The sequence below is a fragment of the Esox lucius genome, chromosome 12 (assembly GCF_011004845.1).
Source record: "Esox lucius isolate fEsoLuc1 chromosome 12, fEsoLuc1.pri, whole genome shotgun sequence".
In the NCBI taxonomy this organism is placed as follows: Eukaryota; Metazoa; Chordata; class Actinopteri; order Esociformes; family Esocidae; genus Esox; species Esox lucius.
In genome coordinates this window covers 31,417,254-31,438,151 of record NC_047580.1, presented here as the reverse complement: position 1 = coordinate 31,438,151, position 20,898 = coordinate 31,417,254, and the positions used below count along the sequence as shown (strand labels likewise).

General features: G+C 38.5%; 1 protein-coding gene and 2 long non-coding RNA genes across 4 annotated transcripts; all 3 read right to left on the bottom strand.

Moving 5' to 3' along the window:
* Positions 1-3,378: 3,378 nt before the first annotated feature.
* On the bottom strand, positions 3,379-4,875 carry LOC117595362. The gene is made up of 4 exons (XR_004576564.1): positions 4,861-4,875; positions 4,220-4,307; positions 3,962-4,140; positions 3,379-3,841 (listed from the first exon to the last, which is right to left on the bottom strand). It is a non-coding gene; the product is annotated as an uncharacterized LOC117595362 (long non-coding RNA).
* On the bottom strand, positions 4,874-7,352 carry LOC105023883. The gene is made up of 4 exons (XR_004576563.1): positions 7,265-7,352; positions 5,665-5,792; positions 5,226-5,331; positions 4,874-5,131 (listed from the first exon to the last, which is right to left on the bottom strand). It is a non-coding gene; the product is annotated as an uncharacterized LOC105023883 (long non-coding RNA).
* Positions 7,353-13,433: 6,081 nt separating this feature from the next.
* Positions 13,434-20,473, bottom strand: LOC105023882 (tumor necrosis factor receptor superfamily member 14-like). 2 transcript variants are annotated; one of them, XM_034295681.1, is made up of 8 exons: positions 20,196-20,473; positions 18,356-18,449; positions 17,984-18,262; positions 17,558-17,643; positions 14,962-15,067; positions 14,587-14,868; positions 14,161-14,246; positions 13,434-13,978 (listed from the first exon to the last, which is right to left on the bottom strand). In XM_034295681.1, exons 1-8 carry the CDS (start codon positions 20,226-20,228, stop codon positions 13,973-13,975), a joined length of 972 nt encoding a protein of 323 aa, XP_034151572.1. In that variant the 5' UTR covers positions 20,229-20,473; the 3' UTR covers positions 13,434-13,972.
* Between the last annotated feature and the right edge of the window lie 425 nt (positions 20,474-20,898).

Below are 20,898 nucleotides of genomic sequence, written 5' to 3'. Positions count from 1 at the left end.
ACAAGCACCAGCACTGTCCTCCAACCTGACACAAAATGCTGCGAGAGCAAACAAGTTCACTACAACAGAGGCTGTGGTCGTGGCCCAGAGAAGTGAGACAGTCCCACACCACTGAATCACCATCCAGTCTGCAGTACAGACACAATAGGAGACACCTGAGGAAAACTCTGGGCAACACAAACTTGTGCACTGAGACTGACTTTCCTGAGGTAGAGACACACCCACCAGGGTTCCAGAACATGAACTGAACATGAACTGAACACTGAACTCTGACCTCTCCTGGATGGAGCTCAGAATCTCACCCACCACTAATGACAATCAGACCAGAGGTGGCAGAAAATACAAAGACTTCCTTTTGATTGGACGGTAAAAGTTGAGCAGTCCTTAGGAGTTCGGCATAAGTTATGTTTACGCATACAGGTTAGGTTAATTATGTTGTAATTGATGATATGTTGCTAGCTATCAAGTCCCTGTGAAACATTTGAAACCGTACTTTCACATTGCAAATAATGAATTTAATATTTTTGTTTTTTTGTTTTATAGGACTAATTTTGTAATACTTAATTGAGTATAGTGTACCTACTGGTTTGTTTGGTACACTTTACCTCACCAAAAGTGAAACTAACATCATTTATTTTTACTGCGTTATACCCCTAGGCAAAAACAGTACTAAATAGAAGAGCTGGTCACTTACTTTGTCGATGGTGTTGCCTGTCTTCAGTCTTGACATCTGCCTGTAATGTATTTGTGTTCTATATCCACTCAGAAGACTGGAACCTTTGGAACATGACTGGAATGGAACTGGAAAACTGTTGGTTAAGTGGGGGTGGTTGGAATGTGAAAGTAAAACATATCTCCTCCTCATACAGAGAATAGAGTATTCCTGGAACTGGACATGCTTGGTGAGACTGTGAATGTCATGAGAGAGAACAAGCAATAAGATAGAACGGTGGATAGAAACATTTTAGATAAAAAAAATGCAGACTTGAAAAGTGAAAGTGGAGAGTTCAAGAAAATCCAATGACTACGCTGGCCACCAGGTGGCACTAATGGGCAATTAAATATGTAAAAGAAGATGCTCCTGCAATACTTGAAATCTTGTGTGGAAGCACTGAAAGACTGACATTTTGAGTGAATATGAAGATTCATGGTAGCTGTTATCAGGTCAGACCATCGTCGTATGGCTCAGGTCCCTTGTTGACTATCAAAAAAATATGCTTAAATAGAAAATAAATATTACTGGCAATTGTTTATGGCTGAGTATATGGAAGGAAATGAGGAGATTCATAATCAGTTTGTTACCTGTGGATATGCCTCTCAGTACTGTTCATGTATTTCCCATTCTAGCTGTATGATGTACAACATTTAAAATCTCATGCATGAATTCAAATGACCTTAAATGCTCATCATTCGTTTTGTATTCTCCCTAACCATGATTGGAAAATACAAACTTAAAATTTTATTATTAGATCCTCAACACAGATTTTGTGTCTCTATCAAGAATCATCATCAGATTCACAAGTTACATAACAAACATGGTGATGTTGTCAGATTATCTGCAAATTTGTTCAAGGGCAACATATTACGACAATATTCTATGTAATCTTATTCTGGAGCAGTGGGCCCTGGCTTCCTCCTGGTGCAGGACAATGCCCGGCCTCATGTGGCCAAAGTGTGTAGGCAGTTCCTGGATGACGAAGGCATTGATGCCATTGACTGGCCCTCACGTTCCCCAGACCTGAATCTAATTGAGAACCTCTGAGACATGATGTATCAGTGCATCCAACGTTGCCAAGTAGCGCCACAGACTGTCCAGGAGCTCACTGATGCCCTGATCCAGGTCTGGGAGGAGGTCCTCCAGGACACCATCCGCCGTCTCATCAGGAGCATGCCCAGACGTGGTCAGGAGTGTATACAGGCACGTGGGGCCATACAAGCTACTGAGTCACATTATGAGTTGCCATGATGAAATTCACACAAGCTGGAACAGCCTGTGATTTCAATAGTTTACTTTGATTTTCACTGTGAGTTTGAATCCAGCCCTCAATCAGTTGGCGATTTTGGTTTCCATTCACGAATTACACAATGTACAGTCAAGGTTTTGACTTTTAATATATTGAGTTCATTGAAACCCAACCGAATAACAAACACACTTAAAAGGCATGTTCCACCCTGTTATACTCATAAAACATGTTTTCATGTTTGGTTTTTTACAAATGTTTTCTTGGTTCTCGTTAATGTGAGTTTGTCGCGCAAATGTTTGTGACAGAGCAATAATCGTGTTCAGACATCAGGAACACCTACTGATCTGCTTGTTTGATTGCTGTGGCTCAATATACAGTACCAGTGTTGCCAGATTACAAAGACCGTATACTGTTCAATCACCTGTGGATACCACAAAAGAAACCACAAACTAAAATTTTTCTATAAAACCCTATAAATCAACCTGCCCAAGCCCATTCTTCCCTGCACACTGTCATGAAAAATCACCCAGTTGCGCCGGAAACCTCCCATCTTGTGGGAATCGTTCTCATCTGGCAACACTGTATAGTAGAATCAGAAACAGAAAGAGTTTTATTGCCAAGCAAGTTCAACAACATACTAGGAATTTGTTCTGGCCAGTTAGTGCAACAAGTTATAAAAACAAATAAGAAAAGTGGACTGCGCATAAAAACAGTAGAATGAGCATTAATAGTATATTTTTCATAATTTAACAAATATGTAAGGTGCATGATTTGTCCAGTTGAGGGTTGTGTGTGTATGTGGGGAGCGGGCTATAGTCAGTTTGGCTCCAAGAGCATGTTCATGAGGCCTACTGCTGTAGGAAAGAAACTGTTCTTGTGGTGAGAGGTTTTGGTCCCCCTTCTGCCAGAGGGGAGAGTTCTGGATAGTCCATTTCCTTGGGGAGAGGGATCCGAGTCCTGGAGGTGTGTAGGTCTTGTAGAGACAGCAGATTGCAACCAATCAGCAGAGCGGATGATGCTACCAAGGACAAGGGCAGGCTGCAGCGTACCAGACGGTTGTTGGAGGAGGTCAGGATGGACTCTATGATGGCAGTGTAGAAATGCCCCATCATAGTCTTTGGCAGGTTGAACTTTTTCAGCTGCCACAGGAAGTACATCCTCTGCTTTCTTTGTGAGCGAAGTGATGTTCAGGTCCCACTTGGGTTCCTGGGTGATGGTGGGGCCCAGAAAGAGAAAGGACTCCACAGAGTTGACTGGGGAGACACCCAAAGCGATGGGGGGAGGGTGGCTGGGTTTCTCCTGAGGTCCACCATCATCTCCACGGTCTTTAGGGTGTTGAACTCCAAGTTGTTCTGACGGCACCAGGACACCAGATGGTCAATCTCCCACCTGTAGGCGGACTCGTCTCCATCAGAAATAAGTCAGATGTGGGTGGACTCATCCGCAAACTTCAGGAGCTTGATAGTGGTGACTGGAGGTGCAGCTGTTGGTACGGGGAGAAGAGTAAGGGGGACAGGACCCAGCCTTGAGGGGAGCCGGTGCTGATGATCAGGGGGTCAGACAAGTGCTTCCAGGTTCCAGGGGAGTCCAGATGCTGGAGGATGAAGTGACGAGCCACGTTGACCACATCATCCACAGCCCTGTTGGTTCTGTAGACAAACTGCAGTGGGTCTAGAAGAGGGTCAGTGATGGTCTTGAGGTGGGACAACACAAGGCGCTCAAATGACTTTATAACCACATAAGGTGAGGATGACGATCTGTAGTAATTAGGTCCTTTGATCCTTGACTTCTTGGGAACTGGGATAATGTTGGAAGATTTGAAGCAGGCCTGAATGCAGCAGGTCTCCAGTGAAGTCCAGACACGGATCTGTACAGTGCTATAGGGTGGATGGGGAGACACTGTCAGGCCCTGCTGCTTTTCAGGGGTTCTGTCTCTTCATTAAACAGACTGTTAACGTCCCCCTCCAGGATTATACAACACCCTGAAATCATCTTACCTGATTTAGAATGTATTCTTTTTCTGACACATATAATTACAGCAATCACAACTGCCAAAGCCAGTGGCCCAAGAAGTACAAGTAGAATTAAACCTATAGGAGGGGAGGTTTGTGGTCCACATTCAGAGTCGGACCAGTGAGTTCCAGGTTCAATTTGTAGACGTTTCAAGGTGTCACATCTATATTAAGAGAATTGAGATCAAACTGTGTTAATTATTGTAGACTTGAGATGTTAATGATTAGGAAAACAACACTTACTGTGTGTGTGGTTGACAGGATGTAAATGATCCATCTGAATAGGTGTCACCAGTACAGTTAGTACACACAGTGTCTGTAGACGGACTTCCTGCACAAACACATACAGAGTGCCAAGAATTTAGTTGAACTGCCCAATGATTCATTTAATAAATGTTTTTGTGTAACTTTATTATGTCTTATTAAAAGTTAAAAATCATATTTTCTGTGTCAAAATTGCCTGGTCTAACGGCAACATTTAAATCACGCGAGTGTATAGCAGTCATAAAAGGCCACGAACACAACGCAGAGGAATGGTACTTCACTGCTTTGTGTTACATGAGGTATCCAGGTATCTATTATTGAGAGGCCCCAGACAACCAAATAAGTGTGTGTGAAGCCAAGAACTCAAGAGGGGATAATATCCTAGACCTTATATGGTTAGGATAATACACTTATGTTATTGGATGACAGGCAGATAGTGGAGGGGATGTGCTGGAGATTTGGTCTAATATAAATATGCTGTAACATTTGGAGAACATATAAAAACTATGGAAGATCAACATCTTGGACTTATGCAAATAAAGAAAGTTTCCCCCTGACTTCTGGTTTAATGATTTTGTTCATGTATCAAAAGTGGACAGGATCCAACAAAAGCTACAAACCTTTCTGTCTGATGTTTACATCTGCTGTGTCTCTGGGCTGCTTTACAACCATCCTTAGTTGGGTCTGTACAGTAGAACCCCTCCAGTGGCTCACAGACAGTGTCTGATGAAGGTCTACATGGATGTTTTACCATCAAACCAAAGCCTGGGTCACAGTGTGTACATGGTATACATGCTGTAAGACCATTGGGTTTATCAAGGTAGGTGGAGCCAATACAGGGGATACAGGAAGTACTTGTATATTCTGTACAGTGTCTGTATACACGGTTACCTGTGGGACAGTAAGTCAATATGTCATAGATGGATTGGTATTAACCGATATTCTCTTCATAATAATCCATTTTGTATACAGAGATGGTCCTTACCTGGTGAACACATCGGACAACATTCACCACCTATTATATATTCAGCTGGACCACATGCAGCAGAGGACCTGATGTTTAGAAGAATCAAATTGATTGCTAGGCAAATCTGTAAATAGAGAAATTAAATATTTCAACACTGTATAAAAATTATTTGTCTGCTGTAAAAGGAGTGTTTTATATGGCCATACAGAGCTCCCGTGCCATTGAAGAGATCAGAGTAAGAAATGTATGATATGTTTACATTGGGGGAGAGATTACCAGCTCCAATATGAAAGTTTAATGGTTTTCCCAAATAAAATTTGAAAAAACGAATTAAGGAAATGCACTTGTATTCCTGTTTTATTGAGGAACTATTTACACTGATCATTTGCTTTTCAAAATAATGTCCTCCCTGCCAGAGGGTTTTACTGTGTTTGAAAAAAACTAATGTTAAACTTACTGTCCACATCAAGTCTTCCATGGTTCTCCATTCCTCACCATCACACTGAAAGGTCCACAACGCTGCAGTTTTAAACCATCATAATGGAACCATCCCTTTTATCTTCAATCTTCATGTGGGCCTTTAGACTAACACAGTTAATGGAATGAAAAACATTTAATACAGTACAAAATTAGTGGTATTACATTTTATATTACATGCTTATGTAACACTGGAAATATACTATGTCCATTTTAAACCTTAAAGGACTACTTTTGTTACAATGGTTGCTCAAATGTATTGTTTGTAATAGGATAGCTGTTCACTATTTCTTTTTGACCCCTGATCAAGCCTTTAGGACATTCCTCCTGTTAAATACAAGTTCTGAAAGAGGGTGTCATTGAGTCTGGTAATATAGAATGTAGATGAAAGCCTGAGAACAGTTGCCCATAAAGGTTGTCTTGATCATCTTGTTTCTGTTAATTGTTAATTGGCTCCCCTACATTTCACCTGCGGAGTGGGTAAAGCCATATGTCCTGTCCTGAAATGTATAAAACCCTGAAACAACACTAGGTTAATGTAGAAGTTACTGAACAGACTGAGCTCTGACGCTTCTCACCTGTACCTAAATAAAAAGAGGACATGCCGTATGGTTCCCAGACACTTTCCTTACATCTTGTTTTGGCTGAGATTTTGCAGCAACAGAATTACATTTAATCTTTGACTAGAAAATTGAGTTTAGACAGCTTAAGTTCCACAGACAGCAGTTTGTAGATGACAGGACAGACCAAAAAAAACAGTCCTTAATTTTAATGGAGAATGGAACTGGGTGTTGCTAAGGAAGCCCTCCCAGACAACCAGGAAGACCTCCCAGACAACCAGGAAGACCTCCCAGACAACCAGGAAAACCTCCCAGACAACCTGGAAGACCTCCCAGACAAAGTCACCAGAGTCGTTCAACAAAATGCGGACGTGGGTCAATCGCCAAACCTTGAATTGAATCACCATCCAGTCTGCAGTACAGACACAATAGGAGACACCTGAGGAAAACTCTGGGCAACACAAACTTGGGCACTGACACTGACTTTCCTGAGGTAGAGACACACCCACCAGGGTTCCAGAACATGACACTGAACTCTGACATCTCCTGGATGGAGCTCAGAATCTCACCCACCACTAATGACAATCAGACCAGAGGTGGCAGAGAATACAAAGACTTCCTTTTGATTGAACGGTAAAAGTTGATCTGTGACCTTAGGAGTTCGGCTTAAGTTACAGTGGATATAAAAAGTCTACACCATTACATCACAAAAACATGGCATTTTAACAGGGGTGTGTAGTTTTTTGCATAGAATTTAGGTTAATTATGTTGTTATTGATGCTATGTTGCTAGCTATCAAGTACCTGTGAAACATCTGATACCGTACTTCCACATCACAAATCATTAATTAAATATTTATTTTATTGTTGTTTCTTAGCGCTAATTTTGTAATACAGTGTACCTACTGGTTTGTTTGGTTTCCACACTTCTAAATCTCAAAAGTGAAATTAACATCATTTCTTTTTACTGCATTATACCCCTAGGTAAAAACGGTCCTAAATAGAAAAGCTGGTCACTTACTTTGTAGATGGTGTTGCCTGACTTCAGTTTTGACATCTGTCTATAATGTAGTTGTGTTCTATATCCACTCACATAGAAGACTTGAACCTTTGGAACATGACTGGAATGGAACTGGAAAACTGTTGGTTATGTGGGCGTGGTTGGAATGTGAAAGTAAAAAAATTCTCATGAATAGAGTATTCATGGCATAGAGCTGACAGCTGGAAATGAGGAAATGCTTGGTGCAACTGTGAATGGCAGGAGAGAGAACGAGCAATGAGAAAGAACTGTGGAGAGAAACACTTTAGATTTAAAATTGCATATGGCTCAGATCGCTAGTTTAATATAAAAAAAATATGCTTAAATAGAAAATAAATATTAATAAAATATCACTGGTGATTGTTTCTGGCTCTGAGAAGATGGAAGGCAATGAGGAGATTCACAGTCAGTTTGTTACCTGTGGAAATGCCCCTCAGTTTACTGTATGTATTTCCCATTCTAGCTGTATGATGTACAACATTTAAAACGTAATGCATGAATTAAAATGACCTTAACTGCTCATCATTCGTTTTGTTTTCTTATAGCAAGAGAGATCATATTTTGGGACCTGGCAAGGAGGGGTATAAAGGGGTAATAGTGTATGATCAGAACAATTGTTATGACACTACTCTTTACTTTTACTTGGTCTTTGTTTTGATGATTGTTCCTGTGAATCCACAAAATGTAACTGAAATAATCGCTTTTGAGCAACTGCAATTGAAACAGTCAACTGTAACCAACCAAAGACTGTTCATAATAAATTGCAAGCTTCTACAAACATCTGGTCTGGGGATGGTTATGTGGGCTTCAGAATGTGTTCGTTGGCAGACTGCCTCGTCAGGAGGGAGGACTCTGGTTTCCACGGCGTGCGGGGGGAGAGCTTCCACTGGGACAGGGAGGCGGAGCTGAGGAGAGGCCGGGAGGTGTCCCTGCAGTAGGAGAGGGACTGGTAACATTGAGACGCAATGCCATGATAGCTGACGTTTTTCCCAGCATGGCATGTGAGGACTTTGACGATAGCTACTTAGATGTGTCGGCCATTCCTCCAGACTCTCTGGGGCAGCAGGTACATAAAATAGATGATCAACTGAACAGCGACAGTGATAGCACAGATAGCTTGACAATTACTAGTGATGTCAACCCGCACAGAGTGACCAGTGAGGTGTTAAAGGAGTCAGGGCCACTGTGACCAGCTCAGACAGGCCTGGGATGAACTGGAGAAGAGGGAGTTAAACAGAGAGTCCAGTGGTTAGATGTGTCGGCCATTCCTCCAGACTCTCTGGGGCAGCAGGTACATAAAATAGATGACCAACTGAACAGTGACCAGTGAGGTGTTAAAGGAGTCAGGGCCACGTGACACTGAGATGGAGTTCACTCTGTAGTCTCAAAAATGACAAGAAGCCTTTTAGGCTACCTTACCATAGACTCTCCCCTAACCACTATGACCAGCTCAGACAGGCCTGGGATGAACTGGAGAAGAGGGAGTTAAACAGAAAGTCCAGTGCTTCACCACTCGTGCTGCTCTGGAAAAAGTCTGGTGACCTGAGACTATACACGGATTTAAGATGGCTTCAATGCTCACACAATCAAGGGGGCATTTTTGGAGATCAACATTTTCACAGCCTTCTCTGTTACCTTGACGATGTCCTGGTTTTTGAACCAACTGAAGAACTTGGCTTACGGCGACTGGAGAAGGTTTTTGCACTTTTAAAAGCCCGTAATCTGAAATTGGTCCCAAAGAAATGTAATTTCATGAAAAGGTCAATACAGTTCCTGGGTCATATCATCAATGTAGGAGGCATCGCCACAAATCCAGAGAAAGAGATGACAGAACAGGATTTCATGTAATATAACACAGACATTCCCCCACAAGAGAAGATTTGCTCATTCCTTGGAATGGTGGTCTATTACCAGCAATTCATTGAAGGCTGCTCTGTTACTGCAAGTTGTGCCAGTTGCAAGTGGCTGTGAGAAAACATCACCTTCTGATGGCTCAAGCCAATGGGAACTGGCTTGAAGGGCATGCTGGATATCACAAGCTCAATTGACAGTCAGAGAGACATTGAAAATGCAGTGACAGGCAGAATTGACAAATCTGGAGCGGCTGTAGTTAAACAGGGGGCTAATATAGTTAGGCCTGCCAGATCAGGGGCTGACTGGATAAAGAAACCACTAGTCAGGCTAATAGATAATACAGATACAGAGGGTATTTCATAATGAGTTCATTAGGAGGCCGGTGTGGGTATAGAAACATATGTATGTTTTGCCCTTCTGTGAGGTTACTGTTGCTCTGGGTGCACTGAACATGTAACAGGGAAGTTTTCCTATGGGGTCGTTTTGATTCCCATAATCCTGTTTGACTGGAATATCTAGTGGCTTACATACATTGCAAAGTATAGCATTCCTGATGTTATCTCTATAGTTGTGTTTTTATTTTTCAAAAAAAAAGTTGCATTTAGCAGGGTTAGAATGCAACAGGGTTGGTTATGTTTCCACTCGTCACTGTACAATGGTTAGAGTAATGATAACACATTCTTAATGGCTGGGTTATCTCAGATGCCAATCAGGCGTATTGTTACAGGCCTCGTTTGCAGATACTGTAGGGGATTCGTGAACGAGTGACCTTCCCAGTCAGATATTGCTATGCAAGCGGTTGCACCTACTGCGCCTAAGTCCATCCAGGCATGTTGCCCTGCACAGCATTTAATTATGACACTCGTGACTTTCATCAGAATTTATAAATAGAAACAACTGGCTAGATTATTTTAAAATACACAAGGCAAGAAAGAAAGTTCATGGCCACATTTGTTACACAAGTAGTGAACATTTGTAGAAACATAATTAGCTCTGGTATAACAACCAATATGTTGAATAGATTAATTAACATTTATCACGCTGTAGAGACTCAAAGCCATGCACACTGAATATCAATATGTGACATATGAAGTGTTGGTCCCATGTTCCATGAGATAAATTCTAGGTTTATTTACACTTTTGAGAACAAATCTAGGTTCCTGTTTGTGAACATTTCTTTATTGGCAGTATAATACATTTGTTACATTGCAGATACATGCACAGGGAGAGCAGACTGCAAAAATGTGTTTCAGAGCTGTTGGGTGATGGTAATTCCATCGATAAGAACTCTAAATGGAAGTAAGTACAGAGCCAAAATTATCTTGGCATAATTTGTAGTTTATTTGCAAATAGAGAAATGCTTCAAAAGCTTCCAAAATAACCTACATGAACAGTCAGTATTTTTTACAGTTAAAAGGGGTGTGGTAAGACACTGCTCAGCTGTCCTATGCCGCATAGGAATTACCCAAAGCGCGGGCTGTCCCCCCACATTATCCCAAGGACCTAAGGAAACTGGAGGTGACCTATTCCACTCAGAAGGGACCCACACCATCTGGACAAAGAACAAACTGAGGGTTTAAACAGATAGACAGATTGATGGATAACCCAATGATCTACTGACACCATTCAATGATGACCATAAACAAATAACATGGCTCAAGGTCCCTTGTCAGCTATCAAAAGGAATATGCTTAAATGAAAAGAAAAACTTCAGTTGATAGTTTATGGCTGTGAGAAGTTGTAAGGCAATCACCATTCTGCATACATGGTACGATCAGTTGCTCAAAACCTCCAAAAAAAACGTGGTTGTTATGCACAGAGAACACTGGCGATTTCATGGCATTCACAAAAGAGATGGTGGCAAGCGAAGTTAAGTTCATTGTGATAATTGAACAACAACAATGTGATGGTCATATATAAGGCGTGAAATATAATGAAAAATATAGAAGAACAGTATTATACAGAAATACTGTTCGAAAAACAACCAAAAACATAGTGTTCAACTGGACTCAGAATCCGGGAGTGTAGCCTAACTTGAAGTCCATGAGACGCTGTGAAACTGTAATAAGGGTGCAGGGTTACAGTAAGGAGGTACCCCCCCCCATGTCACTGTAATTCTCCACCAAACCAAATGATACAACATTTTATTTCCACACATTCTTTGGTTGCCACTTTTCTTGTTCATCCACAAAATGTTGTTGAATCATCTCGACGGAGTAAGTAATTGAACAAAAATGATTTTGACGGATGTTTCATATTTCTTGTCATATTGGAATCATTGTCATGTGATGTGATGAAGTTAGGAAGGACTTTGAATGTTACCCCTGAGAATATATTAGTAAAAAATAACAAAGTTATTACAAAAATACGCTGAAATGTAAGCCTAAAATATGTAGTATTCAGTATAATAGCCAGTTTACATTAGCATCTGGCACTGATATTGAATGAATAGTTCAATATTATGCATTTCATGTTTTTAATTTTATACTTTTGCATGGTTAACAAAAAAAACATGAATTATTTGATATTGCAATAAATGTAATATATATATATTTTTTGCTTTTGGATATTGAGACAATCCCGGCTCCAGGTTGAAATGACTGAGGGTGCATTAGTTATCAATAGGGATCATATCTAATTCACATAACATTTGCAGTGTTTATGGGGGGGGCACGGATTCTATCTCGGGGGGCAATGCCCAGCTTTGTGGAATATGCAATATCACGGTTAAAATTGTTTTTGTTAATTCACTTAAATACTGCTAACAATATCCTTTCAATGGTATAGATTATATTGATAGAATGGTTTTGACACCTAACTATGGAATACATCTTAATTGGAGGAAAATAGTCCCCTGGGGTAAACTTTACACAGTTTGTCATTTGATTTAGAATAATTCCGCCCAATATATTTTTTCTAAATATGTTGTTCTAACTATAGTCAATATTTACATATATAAATCTGACCAAACATTGTTTTTTTGAGTCAGACAATTCAGTTTGTGCCAAAGAGTGACATTTTCCTCCAAGTTACCCTAATGGAGATGGTGCTGGTACTGAGCATGTTCAAACTGTCTACTAAATGCAACCTTCTTCTGACTTCTAGCTTCAGTAGCTCATACAATAACTGTGCCAACACTATAAACGTGCATATTTTCAATCAAGGGAGGGTGAAGAAAAATGCTCACATTTGGTGTTTTCAAAATGTTGTAGAATTGGTAATAAATGTACCACTTGGTTTTTTCAAAATGTTGAATTTCAATTTCAGGACTTCATCATATGAATTACTCTTAGAACAATCCATGCTGACATTTCAAAATGTCAACTGTTAAAAATTGTCTGAAAAATCTCATTTCAATAGCTCCTACAATAACTATGCCAACACTATAAAATGTGTATATTCTGAATAAGGTGAGGGTAAAGAACAACTTTTTATTGTTCATGAACCACGTCAATAAACAATCAGAACAGCAAGATACAGCAGCATGCCAGGGGTGGAAAGGGAGAAAATCCATGTCCTGTCATTCTCATTGTTAAGGTTTGTAGATGTTATTTCTTTTTCTCACTGCCTCTGAGCTTCTGAAACTAATTTGTTGACACCTCTCAAACAGTCAGCCTCATTTGATTTTATCTTATCGCAAATCATATCTTTGAAATCTATTTAAAACAATCGTAACCACCAAGCATCGTAACATAAAAGGATCCGATCGCATATCTCAGATGAAATATTTATAAAATAGGCTACCTGAACCGCGGAATAATGGACTTTTCTTGCAAGTTTATTTTGAGAAACAACACATGCCGTGAAGAGCAATGAACGGTCAAATAACCTGTCTTTAACCAACGTCAAAGCATAGCCGTTTTGAAATTATATGTTCATTATTTTCAGGATATTTTCTTCTTAGGATATAATTTCGGATAAAGTCAGAATTTTATCACACCGATCTGAGAACCATGGCAACCAAGCCTGATCCAACTCGGGATCCAACAGTCAACCGACCAAGTCAGAAAACGTACCGGAACTCGCATAATCTGATTTATCCGTGAAGATCTCGATCTCCTCTTCAGTTTTAACACGTATGACACAGGCCGAGCAATCATCTAAGTTACTGAATATTTTTAAATGGCTCTCATTTAAGCATCCACAACTAAAACTTAGCTAATTCTGAAACCAGCAGTGCTCCTGTAGTAAGAACCAGAATGGTGGAAACAAGTGTGAATCATTAGGAAATCATAGCACTGGTTTGTTATTGCAGCCTAAGATGTGAATGCTCCAACTACACAAACCAAACATGCACTGTGAAAGTGATAACTTTTTATTGCTGTTGTTCATAGCGGCCTACTACATTTGCTTTAGGGTACTTTTCTGTATTACTGAATAATTGGGTAATTGTTGAATAAAATAAACAAGGTTAATTCATTAACATTACAATATTTGTTAGTCATTAAAATGAGTGCTATTATAATAAACAAGGTCACACCATGATATTAAGATTAAGTGCTTGGATAAAAAGATTAATTAAATGAATCAGAATAATTCATTTCACTTTAGTGATTCGGAATGCCCATCACTACTAGTTAGAGATTTTTTTTAATGTACAAAATTCTGTGCTAGATAATCCTCTATGCTCATTCTTAGGCAATCAAAAAATTACTGTATTGTATACAATTGCAAAAGAAAAATGTCTTACAGTTTCTTTTTTGTTTTACTAATATGATTATGATCATCAGTTGTCAAAGTGAACCACACAACAACAGCAGATACAATTATTACTGTGGGCCACATTCAGAGTTGGACCAATGAGTTCCAGGTTCAGTTTGTTGAAACATCAAGGTGTTACATCTATATTAAGAGAAAATAGACAACAGGTAACGGACAATCAATACTAGTCATGATTTGTATCAAACATGTGGCCCATTCATGTGTCCCGTTAGTGATCCAACTTTTAGTTGTAAACGCCCATGTAGGTGAAGGTTCTACTGTACAGTTACATTTATATTTTGAAGAAAACAAAAAACACTTACTTTGTGTGGTTGACAGGATGTAAATGATCCATCTGAATAGGTGTCACCAGTACAGTCGACACACACAGTGTCCTTAGATGTGGTTCCTGTACATAAGAGATATTAAAACTGTAATGTAGCTTCCTCAATAGTACGAAAGAGTACTTCGCTTTCACCTGAATACTTTCACCTGAAAACTTAATTGAAGAAGGTAGGCAGTAACCACGCCAGAAATGAATAACCTATCAGTCAGCAACATTTGTAACTCAGCCTACATTCATAAGAGAGAGAACAATTACATTACTTGGGTATGAATAAACAGAATATTCACTTTTTTAAATTATATTTGGACTAAGCAGTTACTTGAAAGAATACATCAACCAGTACAACAACCCCTGTAGATTAAGATAAATACAATAAACATGAATATGATGAAAGGAGACCTACCATTCTGTCTGATGTATTGTCCAGGTTTACATCTGCTGTGTCTCTGGGCTGATTTACAACCATCCACAGTTGGGTCTGTACAGTAGAACCCCTCCAGTGGCTCACAGACAGTGTCTGATGAAGGTCTACATGGATGTTTTACCCTCAAACCAAAGCCTGGGTCACAGTGTGTACATGGTGTACATGCTGTAAGACCATTGGGTTCATCAAGGTAGGTGGAGCCAATACAGGGAACACAGGAAGTACTTGTATATTCTGTACAATGTTTATTGACACGGTTTCCTGTGGAACAGTAAGTCAAAATGTTATTAATGGATTGGTACCAGCAGATATTTCTTCATAATAATCCATATAATATACATAGATGGTCCTTACCTGGTGAACACATCGGACAACATTCACAACCTATTCTGTATTCAGTTGGACCACAAGCTGCAGACAGGTCTACGTTATGAAACCTGAAAAGAATTGCTAGGAACATCTGTAAATAGAGACATTGAATCTGCTGTATATCACCATTATTGAAATATTTTGTCTACAATAAAACAAGTGTGTTTTATGGTGTCATACATAGCTCACGAGGCATTGAAGATACCAGGGTTAGAGATTTAAGAGGAGTTTAAACTGAGTAGTAATTAACAGTTCCAAGTTGAGAGTATAAAGTTTTACACAAAAAAGTCAATAAAGACATGTTAGAGAAACTTACTGTACTTTACTAAGGATACAATTACATTAATTTGCTTTTTGAAAGCCATGCCTCTCTGATGGAAGATTGTACTATGTTCACAGAAAAACTATATGTGCTCAACCTGGAATTTTAGAAAAATATGGTTTCATGAGAGAGATTAGGGAAGCCATCTAGATCTACTTTATAGCTCACATGGTTAGTTTGAGTCCATTGAAAGACAGACCTATTTAAATTAAAAGTAATATTTTCTCCGCAAAGAAGTTGGCAATTCTAATGGGTGTTCTCTAGATAAAGCTCTGTTACTGAAGTTCAAGTGATTTCCGATGTATTATGCGTAATCTGTATATTAATCTACACAGACAAAAACATTAAAAACAAAAACATTAGAACCAAAAGTGGGGAATTACTACTTTCCATATGAGGTCAAATAAGACAACACTTAATATAACATGCTTTACTTCTATATATTATTATAAGTACGGCCAATTCTAAAAAATATCAGTGCAATGACAAAATGTTCTATTGACCTACAGATCAATGTCATAATGATAAGTGTGTTTAGATGTACGTCATTTGGACTGGAAGATATTGTATGGGATATATAGTATATCCAGAGTAATAAGATAAAATCTTTTTGATAAAGTGATTTTGGAAATAGGTCTACAATATTGACACAATGTTTGATTCCATTTAGTTTAGCAGATTTTATTTTAGGATGCAGCAAACTGTTTGTATTAAAAAAATGACTGTCCATATTAATTTATTATTATGCAACTTTAAAAATGAATCTAATGGTTGGATTGTGGATGGGGTTCATCATTGACTTGGATAGTTTAAGTGATATCCATTGCCATGCAAGTAATGTACAACAGGTTCCATAGAAATTACATTAAATACATAACAAAAACAATGGATTCTAATTTATTTTGCACTTTTAAGATCTTCCTCGACTGCATAATATACCATAAACGAAAAAAATGATAATCCCAAGAATGAACTTGGCTCTCGTCTTTAGACTCTCGTCTAAAGAGTTTTTTTTTGAGAGCTATGGCCTAGTACAGTGTTTTTCAACCCTGCTGCTGTAGGCACCCCGCACTGCATGTTTTAGATCTCTCCCTGCTCTATCACACCTGTTTCAAATGATCAGCATGAGCTACATCACAGTTTGTTTGGGCAGTTAGAGATCTAAAACATCCAGGGCGGGGTGACTCCAGGAACAGGGTTGGAAAACGCTGGCCTAGTAATATCGAAAGTGAAAATACATTTACCTAGGTTGCGAAACAATTACAATAGTTCCTCCATACAATAATATATACAATGAGTCACAGCACAACAGCGGACAACATCCCTGCAATTTCTTGATTAGGCAGGCACAACTATTCTGTGAACTATTTAGAAAAATACCGCCCAAGTCACTTTATTTGAACTACACTTCAGTCGATGACATACCAGTGCACGGAAGACTGTGGCGTGAAACTGGGAATGATAAAATTCATAAAGGAATGGACAATAATACTAGGAATAAAAACATCACAAACTTACTGTTACACTTGACACAGTAGCGGAAAATAACATAATGTCCCCTCTCGATGTGCAGTTTGTGAACGATTCGTTCTTTTTAAACAACTCTTTGGTTAGTAATGAGTCGTTCTTTTTTTATTTATTTTTTATTTATTTTTGTCGTTCATTAGTGACTCCATGGAGTCTGATGTATTGATGTCACTGTTGCCATGGTCACAGACTCAGATGAAAGTTTAACGCTTTCCGGGTGGTATTCCATCAAGGCAGACTTTTTTCTGTCATTGTGACCAAGCATAAATTGACGTGTTTAATTGAGTTCCAAAGAACATATCAATAGACATAAACAAGGGAAGAAAAGCATGTCTTACAACTTTCACTGTCTTCAAAAGTCAATAGTTAACTGACACAGGCATAGACTATGGCGGAATGTCAAATCGCATACTACATACTACGAAGTGAAACGCTTTTCATTTTCGAGAGTGGGCAAAAGTTGTTTGATGACTGTGTAGGGACATTGTTACTTGTGAGATTTTTGGAATAGAACCATCTAGATAATAATTGTGTTCCTCAATAAAAATTCATAAGTATTCCCTGCCACGAAAGCAATTTTCTCCCATCGCTGTCCTGTAAAAAAATATTTATTCTTCCCTCAGTGTCCAGTTACAAAAGCACTGTTGCCAGTTCAAAACGCATATACATTTGAAAAGCACGCAAATGACATATTTATTTCATTATATTTTGAAGAAAACAAAAAACACTTACTTTGTGTGGTTGACAGGATGTAAATGATCCATCTGAATAGGTGTCACCAGTACAGTCGACACACACAGTGTCTGTAGATGTGGTTCCTGTACATAAGAGATATTAAAACTGTAATGTAGCTTCCTCAATAGTACGAAAGAGTACTTCGCTTTCACCTGAATACTTTCACCTGAAAACTTAATTGAAGAAGGTAGGCAGTAACCACGCCAGAAATGAATAACCTATCAGTCAGCAACATTTGTAACTCTGCCTACATTCATAAGAGAGAGAACAATTACATTACTTTGGTATGAATAAACAGAATATTCACTTTTTTAAATTATATTTGGACTAGGCAGTTACTTGAAAGAATACATCAACCAGTACAACAACCCCTGTAGATTAAGATAAATACAGTAAACATGAATATGATGAAAGGAAACCTACCATTCTGTCTGATGTATTGTCCAGGTTTACATCTGCTGTGTCTCTGGGCTGATTTACAACCATCCTTAGTTGGGTCTGTACAGTAGAACCCCTCCAGTGGCTCACAGACAGTGTCTGATGAAGGTCTACATGGATGTTTTACCCTCAAACCAAAGCCGGGGTCACATTGTGTACATGGTATACATAGTAAATGAACACTGCGTTCAAAGAAGTTGGAGTTAAAACAGCTAACACAGGGAGGTCTTCTATATTCTCTACAATTTTCACTGACACTGTCTCCTGTGGAACAGTAAGTCAAAATGTTATTAGTGTATTGGTACCAGCAGATATTTCTTAATAATAGTCCATATAATATACATAGATGGTCCTTACCTGGGAAACATTCAACAATTTTTCTGTATTCAGTTGGACCACAAGCTGGAGACAGGTCTACGTTATGAAACGTCAAAAGAATTGCTAGGAACATCTGTAAATAGAGACATTGAATCTGCTGTATATCACCATTATTGAAATATTTTGTCTACAATAAAACAAGTGTGTTTTATGGTGTCATACATAGCTCACGAGGCATTGAAGATACCAGGGTTAGAGATTTAAGAGGAGTTTAAACTGAGTAGTAATTAACAGTTCCAAGTTGAGAGTATAAAGTTTTACACAAAAAAGTCAATAAAGACATGTTAGAGAAACTTACTGTACTTTACTAAGGATACAATTACATTAATTTGCTTTTTGAAAGCCATGCCTCTCTGATGGAAGATTGTACTATGTTCACAGAAAAACTATATGTGCTCAACCTGGAATTTTAGAAAAATATGGTTTCATGAGAGAGATTAGGGAAGCCATCTAGATCTACTTTATAGCTCACATGGTTAGTTTGAGTCCATTGAAAGACAGACCTATTTAAATTAAAAGTAATATTTTCTCCGCAAAGAAGTTGGCAATTCTAATGGGTGTTCTCTAGATAAAGCTCTGTTACTGAAGTTCAAGTGATTTCCGATGTATTATGCGTAATCTGTATATTAATCTACACAGACAAAAACATTAAAAACAAAAACATTAGAACCAAAAGTGGGGAATTACTACTTTCCATATGAGGTCAAATAAGACAACACTTAATATAACATGCTTTACTTCTATATAATATTATAAGTACGGCCAATTCTAAAAAATATCAGTGCAATGACAAAATGTTCTATTGACCTACAGATCAATGTCATAATGATAAGTGTGTTTAGATGTACGTCATTTGGACTGGAAGATATTGTATGGGATATATAGTATATCCAGAGTAATAAGATAAAATCTTTTTGATAAAGTGATTTTGGAAATAGGTCTACAATATTGACACAATGTTTGATTCCATTTAGTTTAGCAGATTTTATTTTAGGATGCAGCAAACTGTTTGTATTAAAAAAATGACTGTCCATATTAATTTATTATTATGCAACTTTAAAAATGAATCTAATGGTTGGATTGTGGATGGGGTTCATCATTGACTTGGATAGTTTAAGTGATATCCATTGCCATGCAAGTAATGTACAACAGGTTCCATAGAAATTACATTAAATACATAACAAAAACAATGGATTCTAATTTATTTTGCACTTTTAAGATCTTCCTCGATTGCATAATATACCATAAACGAAAAAAATGATAATCCCAAGAATGAACTTGGCTTTCGTCTTTAGACTCGTCTAAAGAGTTTTTTTGAGAGCTATGGCCTAGTACAGTGTTTTTCAAACCTGCTGCTGTAGGCACCCCGCACTGCATGTTTTAGATCTCTCCCTGCTCTATCACACCTGTTTCAAATGATCAGCATGAGCTACATCACAGTTTGTTTGGGCAGTTAGAGATCTAAAACATCCAGGGCGGGGTGACTCCAGCAACAGGGTTGGAAAACGCTGGCCTAGTAATATCGAAAGTGAAAATACATTTACCTAGGTTGCGAAACAATTACAATAGTTCCTCCATACAATAATATATACAATGAGTCACAGCACAACAGCGGACAACATCCCTGCAATTTCTTGATTAGGCAGGCACAACTATTCTGTGAACTATTTAGAAAAATACCGCCCAAGTCACTTTATTTGAACTACACTTCAGTCGATGACATACCAGTGCACGGAAGACTGTGGCGTGAAACTGGGAATGATAAAAATACATAAAGGAATGGACAATAATACTAGGAATAAAAACTTCACAAACTTACTGTTACACTTGACACAGTAGCGGAAAATAACATAATGTCCCCTCTCGATGTGCAGTTTGTGAACGATTCGTTCTTTTTAAACAACTCTTTGGTTAGTAATGAGTCGTTTTTTTTTGTTTTTTTTTTGTCGTTCTTTAGTGACTCCAAGGAGTCTGATGTATTGACGTCACTGTTGTCATGGTCACAGACTCAGATGAAAGTTTAACGGTGGTATTCCATCAAGGCAGACTTTTTTCTGTCATTGTGACCAAGCATACATTGACGTGTTTAATTGAGTTCCAAAGAACATATCAATAGACATAAACAAGGGAAGAAAAGCATGTCTTACAACTTTCACTGTCTTCAAAAGTCAATAGTTAACTGACACAGGCATAGACTATGGCGGAATGTCAAATCGCATACTACATACTACGAAGTGAAACGCTTTTCATTTTCGAGAGTGGGCAAAAGTTGTTTGATGACTGTGTAGGGACATTGTTACTTGTGAGATTTTTGGAATAGAACCATCTAGATAATAATTGTGTTCCTCAATAAAAATTCATAAGTATTCCCTGCCACGAAAGCAATTTTCTCCCATCGCTGTCCTGTAAAAATGTTTTATTCTTCCCTCAGTGTCCAGTTACAAAAGCACTGTTGCCAGTTCAAAACGCATATACATTTGAAAAGCACGCAAGTGACATATTTATTTCATTACTCGCTGATT

What these genes read in the sequence shown, in the direction of transcription:
- LOC105023882 (XM_034295681.1), bottom strand. Translation starts at nt 20,228, where the DNA reads ATGTTATTTTCCGCTACTGTGTCAAGTGTAACA. An exon ending in CATCCTGTCAACCACACAAA is followed by an intron (nt 15,068 to 17,557) that starts GTAAGTGTTTTT and finishes CTCTATTTACAG; the next exon opens with ATGTTCCTAGCAATTCTTTT. An exon ending in ACAATACATCAGACAGAATG is followed by an intron (nt 14,247 to 14,586) that starts GTAGGTCTCCTT and finishes TCTTATGTACAG; the next exon opens with GAACCACATCTAAGGACACT.